This window comes from Erythranthe guttata, chromosome 8 (genome assembly GCF_056151865.1).
Source record: "Erythranthe guttata isolate IM_541 chromosome 8, IM_541, whole genome shotgun sequence".
Taxonomy (NCBI): domain Eukaryota; kingdom Viridiplantae; phylum Streptophyta; class Magnoliopsida; order Lamiales; family Phrymaceae; genus Erythranthe; species Erythranthe guttata.
In genome coordinates, this window is record NC_142540.1 from 25,321,474 (window position 1) to 25,342,306 (window position 20,833).

The following is a 20,833-nucleotide window of genomic DNA, read 5'->3' on the forward strand; positions in this document are numbered from 1 at the left end:
CCAACTCACAGAAGAATAAGGTAAGGTGTTTGAATTTAGGGTTTCAATCTAGGTCTTACCCTCTGCCACACATCTCTCCGCATTAAATAGGGACTCCAGTCAAAAGGAGCCGTTGAAGAGACAACCACTGGGACAAGCACGGCCAAGGACGGCGGCGAATGGCCCATGGTTGCTGGAGCAAAAGAAGAAAGAAGCAGAGGGGGACCAAAGGAGAGAACAGAGATTGTCTAGGGCACAAAACGGGAAAGGGGGTACAAGGGAGAGGAAAGGTCAGCTATAATGAACGGCTGAGATCACACCAGAACCAACGGTTCAGATTCAAGCCTTCTAGCACATTCCCACTAATGGGCTGGACTTATTCTGGTTGGGCCTTTCCGAATAGACAAGTGTGTGTGTAATGGGAAATTGGGCTATAGGCCCAAGACACATTTGGGCCACAACCACAACAATTTACATTTTCAAAATAAATTATTTTCCATAGACGAATTACAAATGTCAAACAAACAAATTAATTCAACACTAAATCGACGAAATCACATTATCATCCATATTCTAATCGAATTAAAGTTGATTATACTCAAAAATACAGTACGAAAGATAATACTAAACTATTTTTCTACATTTAACTTGCATCAGTCTCATAAGATAGTCTAAACTCACATTCTAGTCAAAGTTCATCTAATCTTCGGTTTCCCTTGTCTTCTGTTTCCATAACTTCAGTGGAGATATTCCAAATCTGTCTAAGATTGATGAAAAAAAAAAATAACAATTAAAATGAAATAATTTACAAAAAGAAAAAGAATAACAATTAAAATGAAATAGTATGTATATGTAACAAAAATAACACATTTTAAAAGTTAAGTAGTCAATGAATAATACCTGAAGTTATCAATTTGATAGAACTTCTAGGCCCCACGACTGTACTCCCTAAAGCCTCACCAATCATTGCCATAGTTGGGTATGTACAAGTTGAAATCTTCATTTTTAATGAGGCCAACAACACCAAGTCCACGAACTCGTCCACGAGCTTCAGGTCCTAAAACTCGTGCTAGAGCATCATCTCTTATAAATTTATATATTTGCAATGACAAGAAATAAGATCACATTCAAACTTACAAAGGTATAAGATTTGGGCAGACCTTTTAATCCTCGAGGTGGACCCTTCAGCCACGTCGCTGCGCAAAGTAAAGTACGGTAAATATTTCCCATAGATTGAAATTTCAGAATGCAAACTACTTTAAACAAGAAGGTGATGAACATTAAAAATTACCCAAGTCATCGATATTTGGATTGTAGCAGAAACAACTAGCAAACGAACACGGGATAAACACTTGATTGCATTTTAGAATTGCAAGAAACATTTTAATTATACTCACTAATGCTTCTAGTGCCGATCCTCAAACATCTTTGAGCAGATCTTCATCAATAAGCACTAGATCTATATCACCGGAATATCTCTAGCCTCCATCTGTTATCCAGTAAAGAGTCACAAAATCACCAAGAAACGTCAGGTGTAAGCCAGGATGAAATCACTTGAAAGTGGAGAAATAAGTCCCGCAACTAACTAACCTCTGGTGGTGGTAAGAATGGCGTCAACAACTTGTATGCTCTTAATACTGTAGCACTCATTATCACTGTTAGCTCGAGACAGTATACTCCCAATGATCCAAGCTTCTTAGTCCAGTCCCAAATGCACCGTACAAGGCACGATGGGTTTGCCATATTTCTGATTCCTGCTTTGCCTTTGGCCAACCACAAGAGTTACTACTGATACAGGAAGAGTATTGGTCAAGCCATATTGTTTTTTCTAATAAACAAAATTATATAATTGCATAAATTCACAAGAAAATACAAAGAAAGCAAGGGCATCTGTTTAGTTTAATTAGCAAATTATTTGTGTTCCATGAAACTCAATTTGAATATCTTAAAACGAATACCATTCATAGAGTACTGAACACTCTTAACTCAAACCTAATTTTTTTACAATTATTTCTCGAAAGAGTGTACCAACACAACACATACAAAGAAATATTTGTTCTGATTGTTTGCGGCTGCATTTCATTCATTTTATATCTAATGGCATCACCCTCACTATATAACAAAATTGTGGGAAATATGTAAATTTAAAAATTAACTCTCTACATTTAGTGGAATAACCACTGAAAATTGTAATATTAAAAGCAGGATACTCCATCAAATTAAAACTTGGACTTTTACACTTATAATTTGAAAATCAAAAAAGAAAAGAACAAAAGCATTCCGCCAAAATATCACGGTAAAATCAAATTGATCAAGAAGTGAATAATCTTACCTAATCAAAATTAGATGGCCGAGTGAGCAGGGAGCTAATTACCACGTTTTGTTAGGATTCCTTGACAGAGAGTGCCTGTCATTGCAGCGAAAACATTGTTTTGAACCATATAAGTAAATACACAAATATATTGAATGTTACGACGCAAGTAGTCATACATTACTCACTATAAATGAAGCAGCAATCTTAAAATCCTTCAGACTAAGAAACGACAATTTGATTCATCATCGGTTCGCCGAAAAAGGCCCCACAACATGTTTTACTCAGAAGGACTATTAATTCTCTATAAGTTATAACGTCACTCATTCTTTATGTTACTACACCAAACCAGAGGGTGACTGCAAATAGATCATATATTCTAGATTCTACGATGAAACGGATTTTTCTTTAAAACCCACCTATACAAGTCACAAATTGAAAGCAAAAGCAGCTCAAAAATAGCAACAAAAAAAAAAACGAACCTCAAAACTCAAAAAAGGTCTTACCTTTAGTATCCATCCTTCAACAACTGCAAACAACACATCAAAACTCAACCGCCAAGCACTGCGAAATCGAAACCCCTTTAGGAACAACAAGAATGACACCGACCCGCAAAATCGAACCGCTCAACCCACCATCGGAATCCTTCTTCACCTCAATCTTGGCACACATAACATCCCTATTCCCTTTCCCTTCCCACACCACACACAACCTCCCACTCAAATTCACCATTGTCGAACTGCACAAGAACTTTGGCAACCCTTTTTCCACCCCTCTCAAATCCCTCCATTTATCATCCTCCACATCGTACCCTCGAATCTTCCCCAAGTAATCGTAGCAGTACAGCACATCCTCCACCACCGCCGCCCTACCCCGCCACCCCATATCCAACCTCTTGGGCACATTCCCCCACTCCCTACTACCCAAATTATAAACCATCCCGCCTCGATCCGCCATAGCATAGAATGTAACCCTAATTATTGCACTTGCGTCAATAATTAGGGGGAAAGAGAGAAAAGGCCAAGAGTTAGAAAATGAATATAAGAGAGAAAAAGAAGGAAAATAAAAGAAAATTAGGGGGAAATTACAAATAACAAAAAAAGTAGATATTGAGGAAAACTACCGTCATTATATAATTGTATTTTATTTAAATTGTTTTGTTATAACTATTGAATATTTTTAATGTTTTTTTGTTTTTTGTTTTTTTAACATCTTATTTTTATTGTTTTTTTAACTGTTAGCAAAAAGATAAATATATATTCTGTAAAAAAATATATATAGATGTATGTTAACTTTATTTTAATGCTTAGATATATAACCCACGTTATTAGCTTCTTAAATAATGTTAGTAGATTAGTAACTTAATTCCTAATTTATTACTTGTAAATCTAATTGAAAAATTCGTTCAAGTTTTTGAGCTAAGTTTTTGAGCTGTAAAATATATTTTGAAGTAATCTAATTCGACAAGATGCGTTGTATGTTGTTACAGTTACATTATTCGACAAGATGCCCAAACACGTTGTTGTATACAATTTCAAAAAGGAGATTTTACAACATACATTTCCGTCTTGTAATAAACCACTTTAACAACGTGCATAATGTGATTGTTGTTAAATATATTTTTTCAGCACTAACAACAACACTCATTAAACGTATGTTGTTAAATATATAATATTTCAACTTGCATAGGCTGCATGTTGTTAAATTGAAGTTGTTAAAAATATTTTTTCTTGTAGTGTCTCTTCATTTTATTTTGATATTTCAAAAAAAAAAAAATAATAAATAAATAAACTTGTAATTCAATTAATTGGTGTTATTTGTTGATTTATAAGAAAATTTTAAATCTTGATTGGTGGATTATGTATTATACTAAACTAGTATTTCACCCGTGCGATGCACGGGGCATTGAGTTCTAACAAATATTTGATAATAAAAAAGTTCTTAAAATAGTAAGATGAATGGTTGATATGCAATACAAAGTATTAGAAAAATATTTAATGAAAAAATATTTCGTATGGTGTAAGTGATCAATTAAGCCAAAATAAGTGAAAAAGGTAAAAAATCGAAGGTTTTTTTTTTTTCTTTTTCCGCATACAAAGAGTGAATACATTTTTGATCCCAAACTTGTACAACCATAACTACCAATTAATTCAAATTCTTAATTTGATCCAAACAATTACTGTTATTGCGTTTGATAACAACCGCCCTGACACATGGATCCAATACAGTGCGAGTAACCTGCATATTTTATACAGTGGTCATACGAAATAAGTAACAATTACCAAAACAAAAAAAATATAAAATTTTAATGAAATAAAATCATTTTACACTAAATTTACCTCGATAAAAGATCTTGAGTGGAATCGATAGTAAGTTCATAGTACAATACAAATTACGAATAACCATACATATAAGTAATAAAAAATTAAAGGTTGTTATTTAATAATGTATACAATTTTACATAGTTACCTTAATATATGCTGAAAAGTTTCCAGGTGTACCATATTGTTTGTAACGTTGGTCGTATCGCCAGATTCCTACTTGATAAAAATCTTACATAGGGGTTATTTAATTGAACAGGTTGCACACCAGATTGGGATAAACAAACTCGATAAGATCCAAAAAAATGAATCGAAAGAATCACGAATCAACACGTCATCGGTAATTTCAAGTCCAGTACTGCCTTATTAATATCAATCCTAATCATAATCCTCAATTTATTTTATGCTACACCCAATAAAATACACCTGGTAGATTTTTACTATTCATATGCGCACAAACACACAAACTCACAAACACACACATTAGTGTGTGGATCAACGGTAAAGACATCACCCGGTGTAGTCTTCATCGGATGTAGCAGAGAAATAACTCATAATCCTCATACTAATACTAATACTAATAATATTATTACATATATCATATGATAATGCTAACTTTAATATACTAATGTCAATAATAATAGTAATATTAATATACCAATACCAATACCAATACTAATACCAATACTGATACCAATACCAATACCAATACAAATACCAATACTAAAACCAAAATTAAAACCAACACCAACACCAACACCAACACCAATACCAACATCATTACCATTACCATTACCATTACCATTACCATTACCATTACAATGTGAACCTCGTATTCTTGTCCGGGGAAAGCTCTGCGCTCGATTTTTTTCTCGGTTCTTAGGGTTTTTCTTATTGGAGAAGAAATGGCTTTGATTGAATATAGTGATAGGAGAAATAAAACAAGAAGTCTCTTCATTTTATTTTGATATTTCAAAAAAAAAAAAAATAATAAATAAATAAACTTGTAATTCAATTAATTGGTGTTATTTGTTGATTTATAAGAAAATTTTAAATCTTGATTGGTGGATTATGTATTATACTAAATTGTAATAATGAGAATAATATTTCATTCTGACGTTTTGCTTACGTTTGTGCTACACAATATTCGAGTCGTGAAAATTTAGCTTTTCATGTCATGGTAATTGGTAATAGATCATTAATTATTATGAAAATCAATTGTTATAAATTTGATTTAATTGCGATATTTCAATAATATTTAAGCGATTGTTGAAATAATAATTATATTTTTTCAATAAAAATATTTTTGTTTCATATTATATGTCACTTTAGATTTCCAATTTAGATTTCCAATACTGTATTATATACACTTTATTTTTAATTCTGTTTTGACCTTATTAATTCGACTTTAACTATTAACTCTCTCTTATCAAAACGTTAAATGATTAAGGTTATTTTAGTCTTTTTAATGTGTTTTTTTTCCCAAAAACCAAGATATATTTATTGACATACTTAATACTTGTGCAAAACTCAAAAACAACAATTAATTATGAACGGAGGGAGTTGCGTAATGTATTTATTTTCAATTTTTTTTTCTTACAATGAAATTATTTAGGATAATTCACATATGAATAAATTGTTGTACGATGTGGTGCAATACTAAATATGATTGGGCCGAATTAAATCTACAAGACCCAAACCAAGTACACATATTTATAAGCTCAATTTGATTTCATTCTCCAATATGTTCACATATAAATGTACGGATTAATTGCAAAAGCACCCCCTTCTATTATTTTGAATTGCTAAAAAATCCATTATATTATTTCTATTAGCATAAATTCCCCTATATTTCACATTTTAAGCTCAATGCCCCACACCATATTTGGCTGTTGACATACTAGGAACCGGTAAACACCCCGACATCCAATCTTGGCGATTCAAGTTGGAGTAGAAAGCTAACTCAAAATACTAAAAAATCCAGGTTTTGAGTTTTGCCAAATTCCGAGTTGAAGACGGTCAAAATCACGTTCGAAATCGAAACGATATAATTAAAACTGAAACAATTTATCACATCTTTTCTTGAATATAATACGTGAGTTTCAACGAGTCTGTTAGTCACATCATTAATGACTTTTGCCAATACTCCGAGCCTAAGATGGTCAAAATCACACTCGAAATCAAAACGATATAGTTAAAACTGAACCGGCATTTATCACATCTTTTCTTAAATATAATAACTGAAATTTCAACGAGTCTGTTAGTCACACATTGTTAATGAGTTTTGACAAATTCCGAGTCGAAGATGGTCAAATTGCATTTGAAATCAAACCAATATAATTAACACTAAAACAACATTTATCGCATCTTTTCCTAAATATCACAAGTGAGTTTCAACGAGTCTGTCATCATTATTTAGTTTTGCCAAATTTCGAGTCGAACATTGTCAAAATCACTTGAATTCATAACGATCTAATTAAAACTGAACCGACAGTCATCACACATTTTTTAAATATAATAGGTGAGTTTCAACCAGTCAGTTAGCCACATCATTAATCAACAAGCTAGTAAAACTAAAACAATTAAACGAAATAGGACCAAAACCGACAAATTCACAAACTTATTGCAAGTAAAATCAAAATCTAAAAAACTTCAATAACTAAATTCCCAATTATATAATTTCCATTTGAGAGAAAATACAATAGCTTTAATTTATTAATTGGCCTAATATTATATAATTAATTTAATTCCGAGTCGAAGATGGTCTAAATCACATTCAAATCGAAACAATATAATGAAAAAGAAAACAACATTTATCACATCCTTTCTTAATATAATTAGTGAGTTTCAACGAGTCTACTAGCCACATCATTAAAACAACGATCTAGTAAAACTGAAAAACTCAAACGAAACAAGACCCAAAAAACGTCGAATTCACAAACTCATCGCATCTAAATCGAAAACCGAAAAAAACACAACTAACTAAATTCCCAAATGATATAATTTTCAATTAGTGAAAACACATTTATTAAGTGGCCTAATATAACATAACATAATTAATTTAAATTCCAAAGTCTACAACCAAACGTAACGTTTAGGCGGTGCACCACCCGGTACATAAAACCCGTCTTCCCTAACATGCCACATACACAATTTACTTTCGTCTTCGTCATTAAGGTCGACGCAGATGTCGTCGGCCAATGTTTTCGTAAAAACATTAAAAAACATTTGCTTAGAACCCCACCAGAAATGGCAGTTCATTTTTGTGGTCCCCCAAAAGTTCATGCAAAACTTCCTCCTGAAAATTTCTTCCCGGGGAAGACTGGACATTCCGTAATCTTCTTCGTCCGACTGCACGCAGTGCATCGTCAGGCTCGTCGGGAGTTGATTCACTATTTGAACATCGTAGTGCTGCGTGAATATGCATGCAGATGTTTTTAGTGTCACGTGGCTAATTGTGAGAATTAATAGTAAATAGTTGAGGGAATTCTTTGTTTTGAAATACATTTTTGTAGATTGGAGTGAGTTATAATGTGTATGTATATATAGTTATATGTGTATGTATATATAGTTTAAGGTGTGCGTTTAATTTAATTTGTTCTTGGCCCTATGTTCTTAACTGACATTTATTGTCATGAAGTTACTGAGGTATTTAATTTAATTTAGTCTATATCCTAGCGTTACACTTTGTATAATTACGAAAAAACCCTATTGTTTGCATAATTATAAGCATCCCCTAAGGCCTAAAATATGTATTATATTACGAAAAAATCCCTCCAGCTAATAAATTTAAGAGCGTTCATTCGGAAAGATTGTACAAAAATTGCAGTACGCCAAAATTTCATACCCTTTAGTGTTTGGTTCGATAAATTACCAAATTAGCAAAATTTTATTAAAAAGTATATACAGTTTTGATTTTTTTTTATTTTTTTAATTAAAGTGTAATAGTAAATTTATACACACACACACACACACATATATATATATATATATATATATATATATATATATATATATATATATACTAGTTGAGGAGCACCGCGCAATGCGCGATGCCAGTGTCCTGTTTATATATTTGCAAAATGTGTTTTGTTTATACTGGCATGAGGAAAAGAAGAAACGGGGAAGGGAGAAACCACGGGCAACAGGTGAAAAGCAATTCAATTTCCCCAAACCACGACAAAAAACGAACCTAAACTGAAACCGAAACCGAAACCATGAGATAAGGAGCATGCTTACAAAATAAAAATAATTTCCAGCGTGTATTTATGCAAGTTACATATTAAAAAGAAGGCATATATGGCACCCAACAGAAGTTGTTTTTGCGTAACTTTAAGTAGACATGAAACACAGAGCCCAAAACATATGTTCGCTTCTAAACAACACCGAAGTTGAACCAATCTACAAATCACATAACATCGCCTAAACTAAAACCAAAACCGAAACAAAAACCCAAAACATGAGATAAGGAGCATGCTTACAAAATAGAAATAATTTATGATAGGAAGACAAAGTTTCTCACCTGTATCCTATTTCAAAAAATAACATCACACTGCAGAAACGCCAAAGCAGTTGATCATCCACACATATAACTTCTCACTTACCTCGTTCCTGCTCCCCGGACAGCACATCGGCAAGTTTCTTCTCCCCATCAGCTGCTGCTTCTTTTGCATTGCACACAAAAAATCAGAAATTAGCAAAAGTTTACTGAAATAAATTCAATTGAACTTGATATGATAAATATACCGAGTAAATTTATAGAACAAAACATGTATGTTACTCAAATGACTCGTGCCGAATTTTCATTCCAGAAAGACAAACAAAGCACTTGCATCAAACTAAACAAGATTTAACTATTCCACACACACAAAAAAAAAACTAAAGCAAAAGGAAGCTTATAAGAAAGAGAAGACAGACTGTACAAAGTACGAAAAATTATTAGAAAAAACATGAAAAACTCTCAAATATAAACAAAGGACAGTGGTAATGGGGGACGAGTCTGGGAAGAAATTAAATTAATACAAAGAACAATGGAATCGTTCCAACCGAGAGTTGTGGTTGGTTGAGCAACGCTTGCTTGTAAAATAAAATCGATCGAATCAATACCAATACATAAAAATTGGGAGAACTGGAGAAGAACAAGAGGATTAGAAAGAAAATAGGATGAGTACCATGAGTGAGATTGGGCACCGACAATTCCTGAGTAATCCAAGTCAGATGTGATCGAAAGGGGGAGCGGTCTGCAATTGGACGAAAAATGCGGTGGGAAGTGACACGCTGAGGCGGTGGCCTCGAACGAAGTGGCGGCGTCGGCGGCGGAAGACCTGTTTGAGGGCGGCAGCGGAGGGCGGCGGTCAGAGTCAGCAATTGTAGGCCCGTGCACCATCGTTCAACACCTGGATGCACGCCGTTCAACACCTGCAGAGAAAATTACAGAGAAGAAGTCGTTGATTGCGGCGGGGGCAGATTTTGAAAAAAAAGAAAAAAGAAAAGAAGAAGCACAGAGGTCGATCGTGCATCCGCGAGAAGAAAAGGGAAAAGAAAAGAATTGTGCAACGTGATTGGCCGGTAATGATAAAATGACGCCGTTTCAAAGCAGAAGTGACAAAAAAAAAAGCGAAAGTAAATAGGGGGGCGGAGAAAGGGGTCATATATATATATATATATATATATATATATATATATATATATATATATGTATATATATATATATATATATGTATATATATATATGTGTATATATATATATGTATATATATATATATATGTATATATATATATATATATATATATATATATATATAATTGAATACCACACCGAACTAACTGTTCGGTGATCGCTGCATGTACAAATTTTTGTTCGATCATAGTCGATTAGTTTACTGACCAGATGAACACCCCTAGTTAAATTTGATATTGTATGAATGAACATGTAAAACAATACATAATTGATGGATGATTGTAATTATAAAAACAAGAGGAATTTTTCATAATTATACATTACTTCAGGGATAGTCGTAGTATGCCCCATAAGGGTTATGAAGAAGCAAAAAAATTTGGGGGGCAAAAGCAGATATGTAATAATATTATACCAAAACAGTATTAAAAAAAATCATTTTTTTATCGGTCGAAATTGGGATATAATTTTCGAATGTCGTTGATATGTTTCATTGTAAATTTTGAAAAATTCGATTTTCTATTTTTCGTAAGGGGTTATTTTACATACCCCTAGCCACCAAATAAACTAGGGATAAACTCAAGCCCAAATTATCCTTTGACATACCCCCTGGAGAAGGGAAAGTACTATACTACCCTTATATATATGCAATTTTCGGCCAAACTGCATTCAGCATTTCTGGTACTGTATTTATCATTTTGGCTGATTTATTATTTTTTTTTTTAATAAATAATAATAAACCTGTTTGTTAAATTTATATATATTTATTTTTTTACAAAAAAAAAAATTAATAATTTTTTTAATTTTTTAATTTTTTTAATTTTTTTAATTTTCAAAATAATATGTTTGCTGTACTGAAAATAACTACATGTAACTATAGTATTTATAGTAATTCGTAGTTATGTTCGTTTTTTTCCCCATATTTTTAGTCGATCAATTGTATACACTACGAATACTGGCTTATACAAAAAAAAATCATAAAACCCAATAAAAATTTACAAATGTCAATATTTTTATTATAAATCACCTCAGAACCAAAAAAAATAAAAAATTGAAAATACACAAATATATGCATATATAACTACATGTTACTATATATGTATAGTAATGTATACAGTTTGTCAAACACTGCTTCACATGTGACTTCAACCAAATTTTTGACACCTTCAAGGAGAGGATCAATGGCTTTCATAAGCTGCAATTGCAAAATCAAAACAAAAAAAAATTACTTAGTTGCAAATCAACAAAATTTGAAAAAACATCAAAACACTCAAAAATCAACAAACACTAAGAGACCGAGAGATAGAGAGAGAGAGGTTATTGCTGGGAAATGCTACAAATTTAAATCAAACATACAATGAATCCTCACCCCCCCTCGCCTCCTACCAAAACCCTAGGCGCCGCTACCTATCAACCCACAGTTTCGCGCACCCACAAATGCAAAAATTATAGAAATAAATCTGTAAACATAAAAATAAACAAAATTACCATCAAACATAGATCTCGACGAGAGGAATCCAACGGTGGGTAGCCCGTCAAATTTCGACTGGTGGAACACAAAGAACACCTCCGGCAAGACCATCGTCGTCGAATGAAAAAAAATTACAGAAACAGATATGCGCTCCAAACTGAATGAAATTACCACCAAAAGAAAGAGCCCGACGAGATGAATCCAACGGTAGTTAAACCATCGAATTCCGACCTCCGGAGAGAGAGTTATGGCTCCAGGAAACAATTTCACCGGTGGGAGGTTTGTGGAGACGGGATTTTGAATTTGGGAGAAGAAAAGAGACCGAAATGTGAGTGTCTAGGGTTTAAAACTGATTTTAAAAGGGTATTATAGGTACTTCAGAGGGGCCTGGGGGGGTATGTCAAAATATTTTCGAAATTAGGGGGGTTTTCCTTAGAGTGTAATCCACTTGGTAGTTAGTTCTACATAATTTGGGAATGAGGGGGTCTACAAAATAATCCCTTTTCGTAATTTGACATTATTTCGGGGCGGCTGTAAATTACTCAATAAGATATCAATATTTTTCAAAATTATGAATCGAAAACCAGTAATTACTAATTACTAATTACCCTCCTTTTAATAGTACTAATAAAAGAAAAAAGAAAAAAAAAATGGCAAAATCAACCTTATTATTGGAAGGGGAAAAATCCTCAATTACAACAAGAAAAGAACCATTTGTTGATCACTGCATAATAAAAACTCCAATTAGAAACAACAAATTAAAACAACATATTAATTAATTAATTAATTAATTAATTTATATGAACTAGTGGTGCTGCTGCACGAGGTAATCGTGTCGAGCTTTCCGTCCAAGCTGGTAAACGCCGGTACACCCAAGAGCAAAATTGTTAGCGAAAAGGTTCCAATTTCTAGGGGTGATAACGGTGCAGTAACGGGCGCCTATAAATCCGGCGACGGCGAACGCCGTCTGCTGCGGGTACGAAACGGCGTCGGTTGGGTTGGAGAAGTTTGAAACGTTGGAAATGCTGAGGGCCCACTTGAATGTCGGTGCCCAGAAGTGAATCGTTTTCGGCCCCGCCGGATGGTTCCACAGCCCTTCCACCACCTTCCAACTCGCCCTCATCACACCCTCACTGCGTGCCTTTCTGTGTGTGAGAGAGGGAGAAATTCTAGAGAGAGAGAGAGAGAGAGAATTGAGTGTAAATTTGGTACCGAGTTGTTGGATGATATTTTATTTATTTATTGGCTTGCATGTATTATTTAGTTTGTTAATTACAATTTATTGTAGCCGCACGCTAATTCCGTCTACTGAATTTTTTTATTAGTGGCTAAATTATGAAAATTCTCTAAACTTAAGCTAAATAACAAAAAATACCCCACATATTCGTAATTATCAAAACTCCCCTGAGATTTGTTCTGTACACCAACCGGCCCTTGCATTGTGACTTTTCACAAGTGTTTTTTTTTTTTTTTGGCAGGGAATAGACTTTACAATTTCAGATTTTTTTTTATTTCTCATCTATTTAGCAGCAGGTGTAATAATAGACTGTACTCTATTAAAAAACTCGATCAACAGTTTATCAAAGGGTTTTTGGTTATTGTGGATGGTGAGCAGGGCCGGCTCAAACCCATATGGGGCTCTAGACAAATAATTTTTTTGGGGACCCTTATATTCAATTTTAATTTAAAATTATTTTTTTTTAATATTTTCTTATTATTTGAAGTGGAAATAATAAAATTATTAATTCTGATGTTATATTTTCTATGATTTGGCTTTCATATAAATATTTTTATTTAGTTTTATAAAAATACAAAAAAAATATTTCAAATTTGGGGCCCTAATTTATGATACACATAATTTAGGGGCCATATGAATATTACAAATAGTTTGGAGCCCTAGATATACTGATATTGGACTAAGTTGCCTATGCACCAGACCTGATGGTGAGGCCGTGAGGGTGTTTTTAGCTATTTAGACTAAGTTCGGAGGTTTCGTAATTTACCCTATTTTAATTTGTTGTAATTACAATTTATTGTAGCCGTACGCTAATTCCCCTCTACTATAATTTATTTTTTATTTAAATATAATTTATTATTTTTGAGTTGACACATATAGAATAGATGTACACACGTGTCGTGTCATGGTGCAACGATAACAACAAGGACAATGTTTAGTGATTTCACACCCGGAAATGCTATTCGCGGCTGCGTTTTTGCTATTCGCGGCTCATAAAAAAAAACCCCTCTCTCTCTAAACTTTCAAAACCCAAAAACCGCAAATAGCAAAAAAAAAAAAAAAAAAATTCGAAAACGAACAAATCAAGCTCGAATAGCCATTGGGTTTCGATTTTTTGAGGTAATTTCGACTAATTTCCGTATAATATGCATTGCCCATGTCGTTTATGCAACCAATTTCATGTTTAAAGCCCCTACAAATCGAATTGTAGGGGCTTTTTTATTTTCGGCCGTAATGAACTGCACGCCCAAGTTGGGCGGCCAAAGGGTGTTCAAACGCCCGATTTGGGCGTTCGAACACCCCTTGGCCGCCCAACTTGGGCGTTGGATAGTGCAGCAGGCGCCCGGTTTGGGCGTGAACCGGGCGAGTGAACGCCCGGTCCAGGCGTTCACTCGCCCGGTTCACGCCCAAACCGGGCGTTCGAATTAATTTTTTTTTTTTTTTTTTTTTTTTTTTTTTTTTTTTGAATTCAATTATATTAATATAATTAATTTAAAATATGTTTTATGTTTGTAGGATGTCTAACTGGATGAAAAAATTAGGAATGGGAAAAGGAAAAGGTCCCCTGATTCGTCCTCCTGCAAATCCTATGGACCAGAATACTGCGGAACGGGAGGGCAGAACGCACAACCGTAATGTTACCAGTTCTAAACGTCGTGGGGAACGAACTGGTGCTTTTGTACAACCGCGTATGACAATTGAGGAGGAGGAGTCAGAGGCAGAGCCCGAGCAGGAGATGGATACATATATGGATCCCCACGAGGACGAGTACGATCCAGGACTACGTTTTCAGCAGAAGTATCAGTTCCCGGTGCCTGATTTGCCATCCGATGATGATGACGAGGACGGTTTGACTCCGTCTCCGCCTCCGGCTTATACAATGGCGGGTACTTCCGGTGGTTCTACTCCTGCCCCAAACCCGAGGTCCCGGCACGGTCCGAAAAAAACTCTTCCTACTCGACCGTGGAAGTTGATTGGTGAGACACCCGGTGGACCAAAATACCCTCATTTGATTCCGAGTTTTGGAGCCCATATTGCCTACGACATCTGGGAGGGAAAGGTAATACTTATTAATTTTAATAATTTTTGTTTAAAATGTTTATAGTTGATTTTTCTATTCTTAAATATCAATATATATTCAATAGGGCCGACATATGCTGAAGTTGCGGTCTCATGCGAAGTCTACTTGGTCGGGCCCCGACGACTATTATAGTGTTTCACTATTGGAGAGTACTGGGTTGTATCACTTGCGTTATTGTTCGCTCCCTCAGCACAATAACCCGTTGATAGAGGCATTTATCGAGAGGTGGCAGCCAGACACCAACAGCTTTCACATGCCGTTTGGAGAGATGACTATTACTCTCCACGATGTGCACTATATCATGCATTTGCGAGTTAGTGGAAAGCGCCCTAACGTTTGGATTGATAAGGCAGATGCGATTTATGCGGGTGCGAGAGCGTTCGGTGTCGAGCCCCCAGTTATGGAGAAGTGGTATGGAGGCGGATCCCGGTTAGATGATTTGGATAGGATGTATGGCGACGATTCTTCATTTGCTTCCGAGTTTCGGGTACGAGCATATATTGCGTACTTGCTTGGAAAGCTATTGTTTGTCGATAAGAGTGGATCGAAGGTGAAAGCAGATTTTTTCCCACTTTTAGAGCATATCGATATGATTTCCGACTATTCCTGGGGTTCGGCTACATTGGCCTATTTGTATCGACAATTGGGCATGGCTACGCGAGCTGAGGCGGCGCAGATGGGTGGTTGTCTGACACTGTTAGAGGTAATTTTTTATTTGTAGTAACCCCTCAATTTTTTCTTTTATTAATAGCACCAAAATGTTATGTTTAATATGCCATTTTATTATTTTTGTAGTGTTGGATATATGAGTATTTTCCGTGTTTCCGACCTCCAATGGTTAACGCACATGTGAATGGAGAGCCATGGTGTAAGAGGTGGCAGGTGATACATCATATCCCTAAAGACGAGGATATACTTGTTGATTATCGTCGACGTCTTGATTCTATGCGTGCGTCAGATGTAAGTATCAAGTTTAAATAAATTAAGATTTATATATTTACTATGTTTATTAATACATTTCTATTATGAATACATACGCACAGGTGAATTGGACGCCATTTGGAGTGAATGTGTCACGTGAAGTTGAAAAGACGGTTCATCACGGGACTATTCGATGGATGGATACGGTCGAGCCTTACATGCCCGATAGAGTTTTGCGTCAGTTCGGATTTCGACAGATTAAACCGTCGGACCCTATTCGTCCGCTAAAAGGTGCTAAGAGGGAGAGAAAATTAGCATCTTACAAAATTAGCTACGAGCCTGGCGATCAGATGTGGAATATCCCTCACACGCACATGCTTAATGAAGATTATTATGGTCATTTGGCGCGTCCGGCTTGGGAGTCGACACCGGAGTATTTGCCGTGGTACCTCGACCACACCCACGTCCGTATACATCCTAGTACCGAGCCGGTTGAGAGAGCGGAGCCATCTGCAGTTCCGTTTGTGTACGACATCACCCGGGTGTTGCATCCCTACTTCTACGATAACTTGCCACCCCCGACTATTCCAGGATTTCGACAGATTCCCGATGACTTTTTCAGGACGATCCAGGACATGTGCGCCCCATTCGCCGAGTATCTACAGTTGGATCGTCCTAATGCTTCTGAAGAACAAGAAGCAGGATACTCACATATGCGACATTCTCAGCGCAGGCGTCGGACGAGAGATACGTAGGTGTTTATTTTTTATGTTTTTATTATTCGAACTTCTTTGGTGTTGATGTTTTTGGCTTTGATTTGTTCTTGTTGATGTTTTGTGTTTTTTATTTGGACTTGTATTGTTTATTTGATTTGGACATGTTGGACAACAGCAACAACAACAACAACAACAACAACAACAACAACAACAATCACAACAATAACAACAATATTACTAAATCAAACACTAGTTAGAATATCCCACGCTTCACGTCGCTCCCGCAATGCATCTGGCAAATATGCAACAGTATGATTGCTGTATCTCGCCCACTGCAGGTTAAACGGAGGAAGCGGACAGTTGTCATTCAGCTTCAGATACACAAAGTGGCTTCCTGCTTCAAGAAATAGTATAGTCATCTGGTAAGATAACTGTGAAACACCTTCGGGAGCCCAAAGTGGCAAATAAGTCTGATTTCCCAAACTACTAGCCGACAAGACCAACGCGTTGTAATATGTTGCTACAACCACGCCCACGTCCGTGATCGTCATCCACTTTTCCAGAGGTGCTGGAGCGTTATCCCAATAGCCGACACTCGCCAACACCCGATACACTGAATTACCACCTCCGAAATAATCATTGAAAAACGCCATATGCTCTCTAATACAGGTATACACCTCCAATCTAACATCCATCCAATCATCCTCACTGTTCTTGACTGCACACGCCACGCTCCGATAACCACAATTACCATCCCCTAGAACGTCCGTCCAGGTCACAATCTCCGGAACGAGGCAAAAATGAAGTTCTCGCATCCAACTAGGTCGGGGCATTCTTCTCATTTCGGGTCCACTCACAGTCGATGAACGACCACGAGATCTCTCAGAAGATGAACCACGGCCTCTATTGCCTCTTGATCGTCCTCGTCCTCGTCTCGAATTTTCTTCGCCCGGGTATAATGGCAACTCATGTGATGAGTCATCCCTCTGTGTGGAGTTCGTCCGCGGTCTACCTCTCGGGCGGTCAAGTACTGGTGGCTCATTTATTTCCGTCGCCCCAGGATGCATTCGTTCAAAAACGACATCTGCCACGTCCGTGATCTCAATTTCTGAACGTGCACGTAACTCATCAATTAACCCGTCTAGCCTACCAATAGCCTGTGACCTGTGATCGGGTACTGAACCAACACTTTCTTCTTGGCCAGGCCCGAATCCCGAAACAAATGTCCTCCAAAAAATGTGGACATCCTCCGCATAAAACACACCACGTCGTGCATTCATCTTTGCGTCAATTTCATGTTTGCATGGGAGGCCAAGACATTTCCTCATGTAACAGACGCAACTGTCTATATCTTCATCTTTCTCATCGTCCAACATCATTAGTGCAGAATGTGTTACAATTCCACTGGACAATATTTTAAATACGGGCACATTAATCGTATGGGCCCGAATCCGCTTTGACTTCGCAAATTCTGCCAGAATCTCGTTAAGTTGATCTGCAATCTGTGTGTGATACTGTGCCCAAAATGTGTCAAAGCCACCTGTGGACGAAGCCAACCATCTCTTCAATGCTCTATGGGCGCTCTCCACCCTAATTTGATTAAAGTAGGTTATGTTTCAGTAAACAACAACACATTGAGTTAAGTATATGTATTTAACCACTGATAAATAAATACCTGCTTGTCGATGTATTGCCGAGATGAAAAACTAGATCCGTCCATGCTTTTACAAATTTCTCTTTGTATATCAGCCAAGTGTCTTGGAGGTACTCAATCAACTGTGGATGATTCGCGTAATCGTTCACTAAAACTGTATAATTCCGGTAGAAATCTTCTTCACACGCTGATGTTACCAAAGTTTGCCACGGACCGACTACAAAAGCAAATCCTCGACGCCTACTATTGCCAAAACACTTTGAAGCACGACGCCCCACATTCATGTTAATGTGCCAAAGACATAATAGATGAGGCACAGTCGGAAATACATTCTCTATCGCCTTTAAGAGCCCTAACTCGCGATCAGTCACGAGTGCACTAGGTAGAGTATGTGGGGGGAAAAGTCTCTTCAACCTTTGCAACACCCATGTATAATGCTCTTCATTTTCATGGCGCATAAAAACCACTCCAACAGTAAAATTTTTTCCGACCGGAGTAACACCAACAATCTCCAACAAAGGCAATTTGTACTGATTGGTTTTGTAAGTACTGTCAAGTAGTATAACGTACGGAAACTTACTTAACAATTCGACAGATAGAGGGTGAGCCCACATCAAATCGATAACTGCATGTGTCGTTTCATCTGTACGGAACCACTTGTAATAGTTATGCTCCTCAAGCAACTCAATCAAATATTGCATCACTGTACGGTCACCCCTAGCTAATCTTCTCAACTTCGCCTTTTCATTGTATATTTGTTTCGAATAAGCATCGAGACCCAAGCCATTTTTCTTCAGGTTAGCCAAAATCTTCTTGGGCGGCACATGACTTTGTGAAAGATCCTTGATAATCTTCGACTCCGCTTCATTCAATGCACTAAGCCCATGCCCAGACGTGTATATCGGATGATGATTGTGCTTCCCATATACTGTTCTGAGCTCCCATCTATCGTCCAACCGCCGGCGTCCGACCATTTGAAAACCACATTCTATTTTTTTGCTACCAGACCTTTTCGAGGACGGCTCTGCGTTACTTCCTCGAGGCTTTCCGAACAAGTCACAAGTCAGACACACTTTATTTATTTTGGGGGTACTTTTTCTAATTAATTTCACGAAAAGAGCTCTTGCAACGGACCGAGCCCAATCCACTAACTCGTCCCCCGAGTCAAACAATTGAGTTGTTGTAAAATAATCGGTATGATCAACTTCAACTCTAGACGTATTGACCTGAAAAGAAAATACGGTTTATTGAGTTGTTGTAAAATAATCGGTATTGAATAAAAAAATTATTTAAAAAAAAAAAAAAAAAAAAAAAAAATTAAAAACGGGTTGAACCGGACGCCCAACTCGGGCGCCCAAAGTAGCGGTACACGCCCAAGTTGGGCGTGCAGTTGGCTGCCGGGCGCCCGAACCGGGCGTGGAGCTGCCAACTGCACGCCCAACTTGGGCGTGTACCGCTACTTTGGGCGCCCGAGTTGGGCGTTTGGCCATTTTTTCGACTTTTTCCGATCGAGAAGAAGAATTTTTTACCTCGCTAGGTCCGCTATCACGATCTTCATCCGACGAGCTCATTTGTTTTCGTATATCACACCAACAAGAATGATTTTTAAGCAAATTCTCTTCAAAACCTTCTTTTTCTAGAGAGATGGAATATTTTATTAATAACCGCGAATAGCAATTTTGCAACCGCGAAAAGCAAGTCCCTTTCACACCCCATATTATGAAAACTTCCAAACATAATTCTGAATAATCCATTTTAGTTACATTATTATTAATATATCGGATGTGATAAATGTTATTTTATTTGTTTTAATAATGCCGTTTCAATTCCAAATATAATTTTGATCATTTTTTTAGACTGGATTTGGTAAAATTTAAAACATGAGCTTTGTAGTTCTTTAAATAAGTTTTCAGGAACAACTTGATTCATCAAGATTGAATGTCGTGTGAGAAAGATATGCATAAATTAATGAACATTGATCACAACTTTAATGTTCTAAGTTATCAAAATTTTATAATGTAATTTATTCATGCATAACTTTGTCCCCACATCCAATCTAATTGATTCAAGTTGTATAAAAAACTAACTTAAAGAACTACAGTTTTCGTGTTTTAATTTTACCAAAATCAGACCGAAAAAAAGTTCAAAATCACATTCAAAGTAAAACGATATTAGCAAAATTGAATTTCAGTATTTATATTCTCCATATTATGAGTATGAGTGAATGCAACAAGAATATAATTAAAAAAAAATCAATTTTGTAACAAGTTTTATAATTCTAATTTCCGAAATTTCAATTCGAGTTTTCTACGAGACCCGAAACAAAACTAGAATTATTTTGAAAAAAAATAGAGTTGCTTCTAAAAATGGTAATTCCCATCTAATTATTCAATTTCCACTCCTACTTTTCATATATTAAACAATATTAAACAAAATGGGAAAAAAAAGTTATAAAGATTAATCCAA

At 36.0% G+C, this 20,833-nt stretch overlaps 2 protein-coding genes, 1 long non-coding RNA gene and 2 pseudogenes across 16 annotated transcripts; all 5 read right to left on the reverse strand.

The window, feature by feature from the left end:
- Nucleotides 1-387: 387 nt before the first annotated feature.
- LOC148768913 (F-box/kelch-repeat protein SKIP6 pseudogene) lies at nt 388-3,358 on the reverse strand (annotated as a pseudogene). 12 transcript variants are annotated; one of them, XR_016033306.1, is made up of 5 exons: nt 2,797-3,358; nt 2,312-2,386; nt 1,377-1,742; nt 880-1,175; nt 388-740 (listed from the first exon to the last, which is right to left on the reverse strand). The product of XR_016033306.1 is annotated as an F-box/kelch-repeat protein SKIP6 pseudogene, transcript variant X7 (transcript). The 12 variants fall into 12 exon arrangements; XR_016033302.1 differs by having other exon boundaries at nt 1,377-1,764; XR_016033303.1 differs by having other exon boundaries at nt 1,377-1,767.
- Nucleotides 3,359-7,686: 4,328 nt separating this feature from the next.
- On the reverse strand, nt 7,687-8,118 carry LOC148768914 (S-protein homolog 20-like). Its single transcript, XM_088821379.1, has one exon. The coding sequence runs from the start codon at nt 8,116-8,118 to the stop codon at nt 7,687-7,689; it is 432 nt and encodes a 143-aa protein (XP_088677505.1).
- Nucleotides 8,119-8,829: 711 nt separating this feature from the next.
- On the reverse strand, nt 8,830-10,256 carry LOC148768915 (uncharacterized). The gene is made up of 2 exons (XR_016033312.1): nt 9,783-10,256; nt 8,830-9,275 (listed from the first exon to the last, which is right to left on the reverse strand). It is a non-coding gene; the product is annotated as an uncharacterized LOC148768915 (long non-coding RNA).
- Nucleotides 10,257-12,410: 2,154 nt separating this feature from the next.
- LOC148768916 (mitochondrial pyruvate carrier 3 pseudogene) lies at nt 12,411-12,985 on the reverse strand (annotated as a pseudogene). The gene has a single exon (XR_016032949.1). The product of XR_016032949.1 is annotated as a mitochondrial pyruvate carrier 3 pseudogene (transcript).
- A 3,901-nt stretch (nt 12,986-16,886) lies between these two features.
- LOC105956378 (PKS-NRPS hybrid synthetase cheA-like) lies at nt 16,887-20,064 on the reverse strand. Its single transcript, XM_088822540.1, has 3 exons — nt 19,897-20,064; nt 18,389-19,593; nt 16,887-18,303 (listed from the first exon to the last, which is right to left on the reverse strand). Exons 1-3 carry the CDS (start codon nt 19,936-19,938, stop codon nt 16,956-16,958), a joined length of 2,595 nt encoding a protein of 864 aa, XP_088678666.1. The 5' UTR covers nt 19,939-20,064; the 3' UTR covers nt 16,887-16,955.
- Nucleotides 20,065-20,833: the final 769 nt, after the last annotated feature.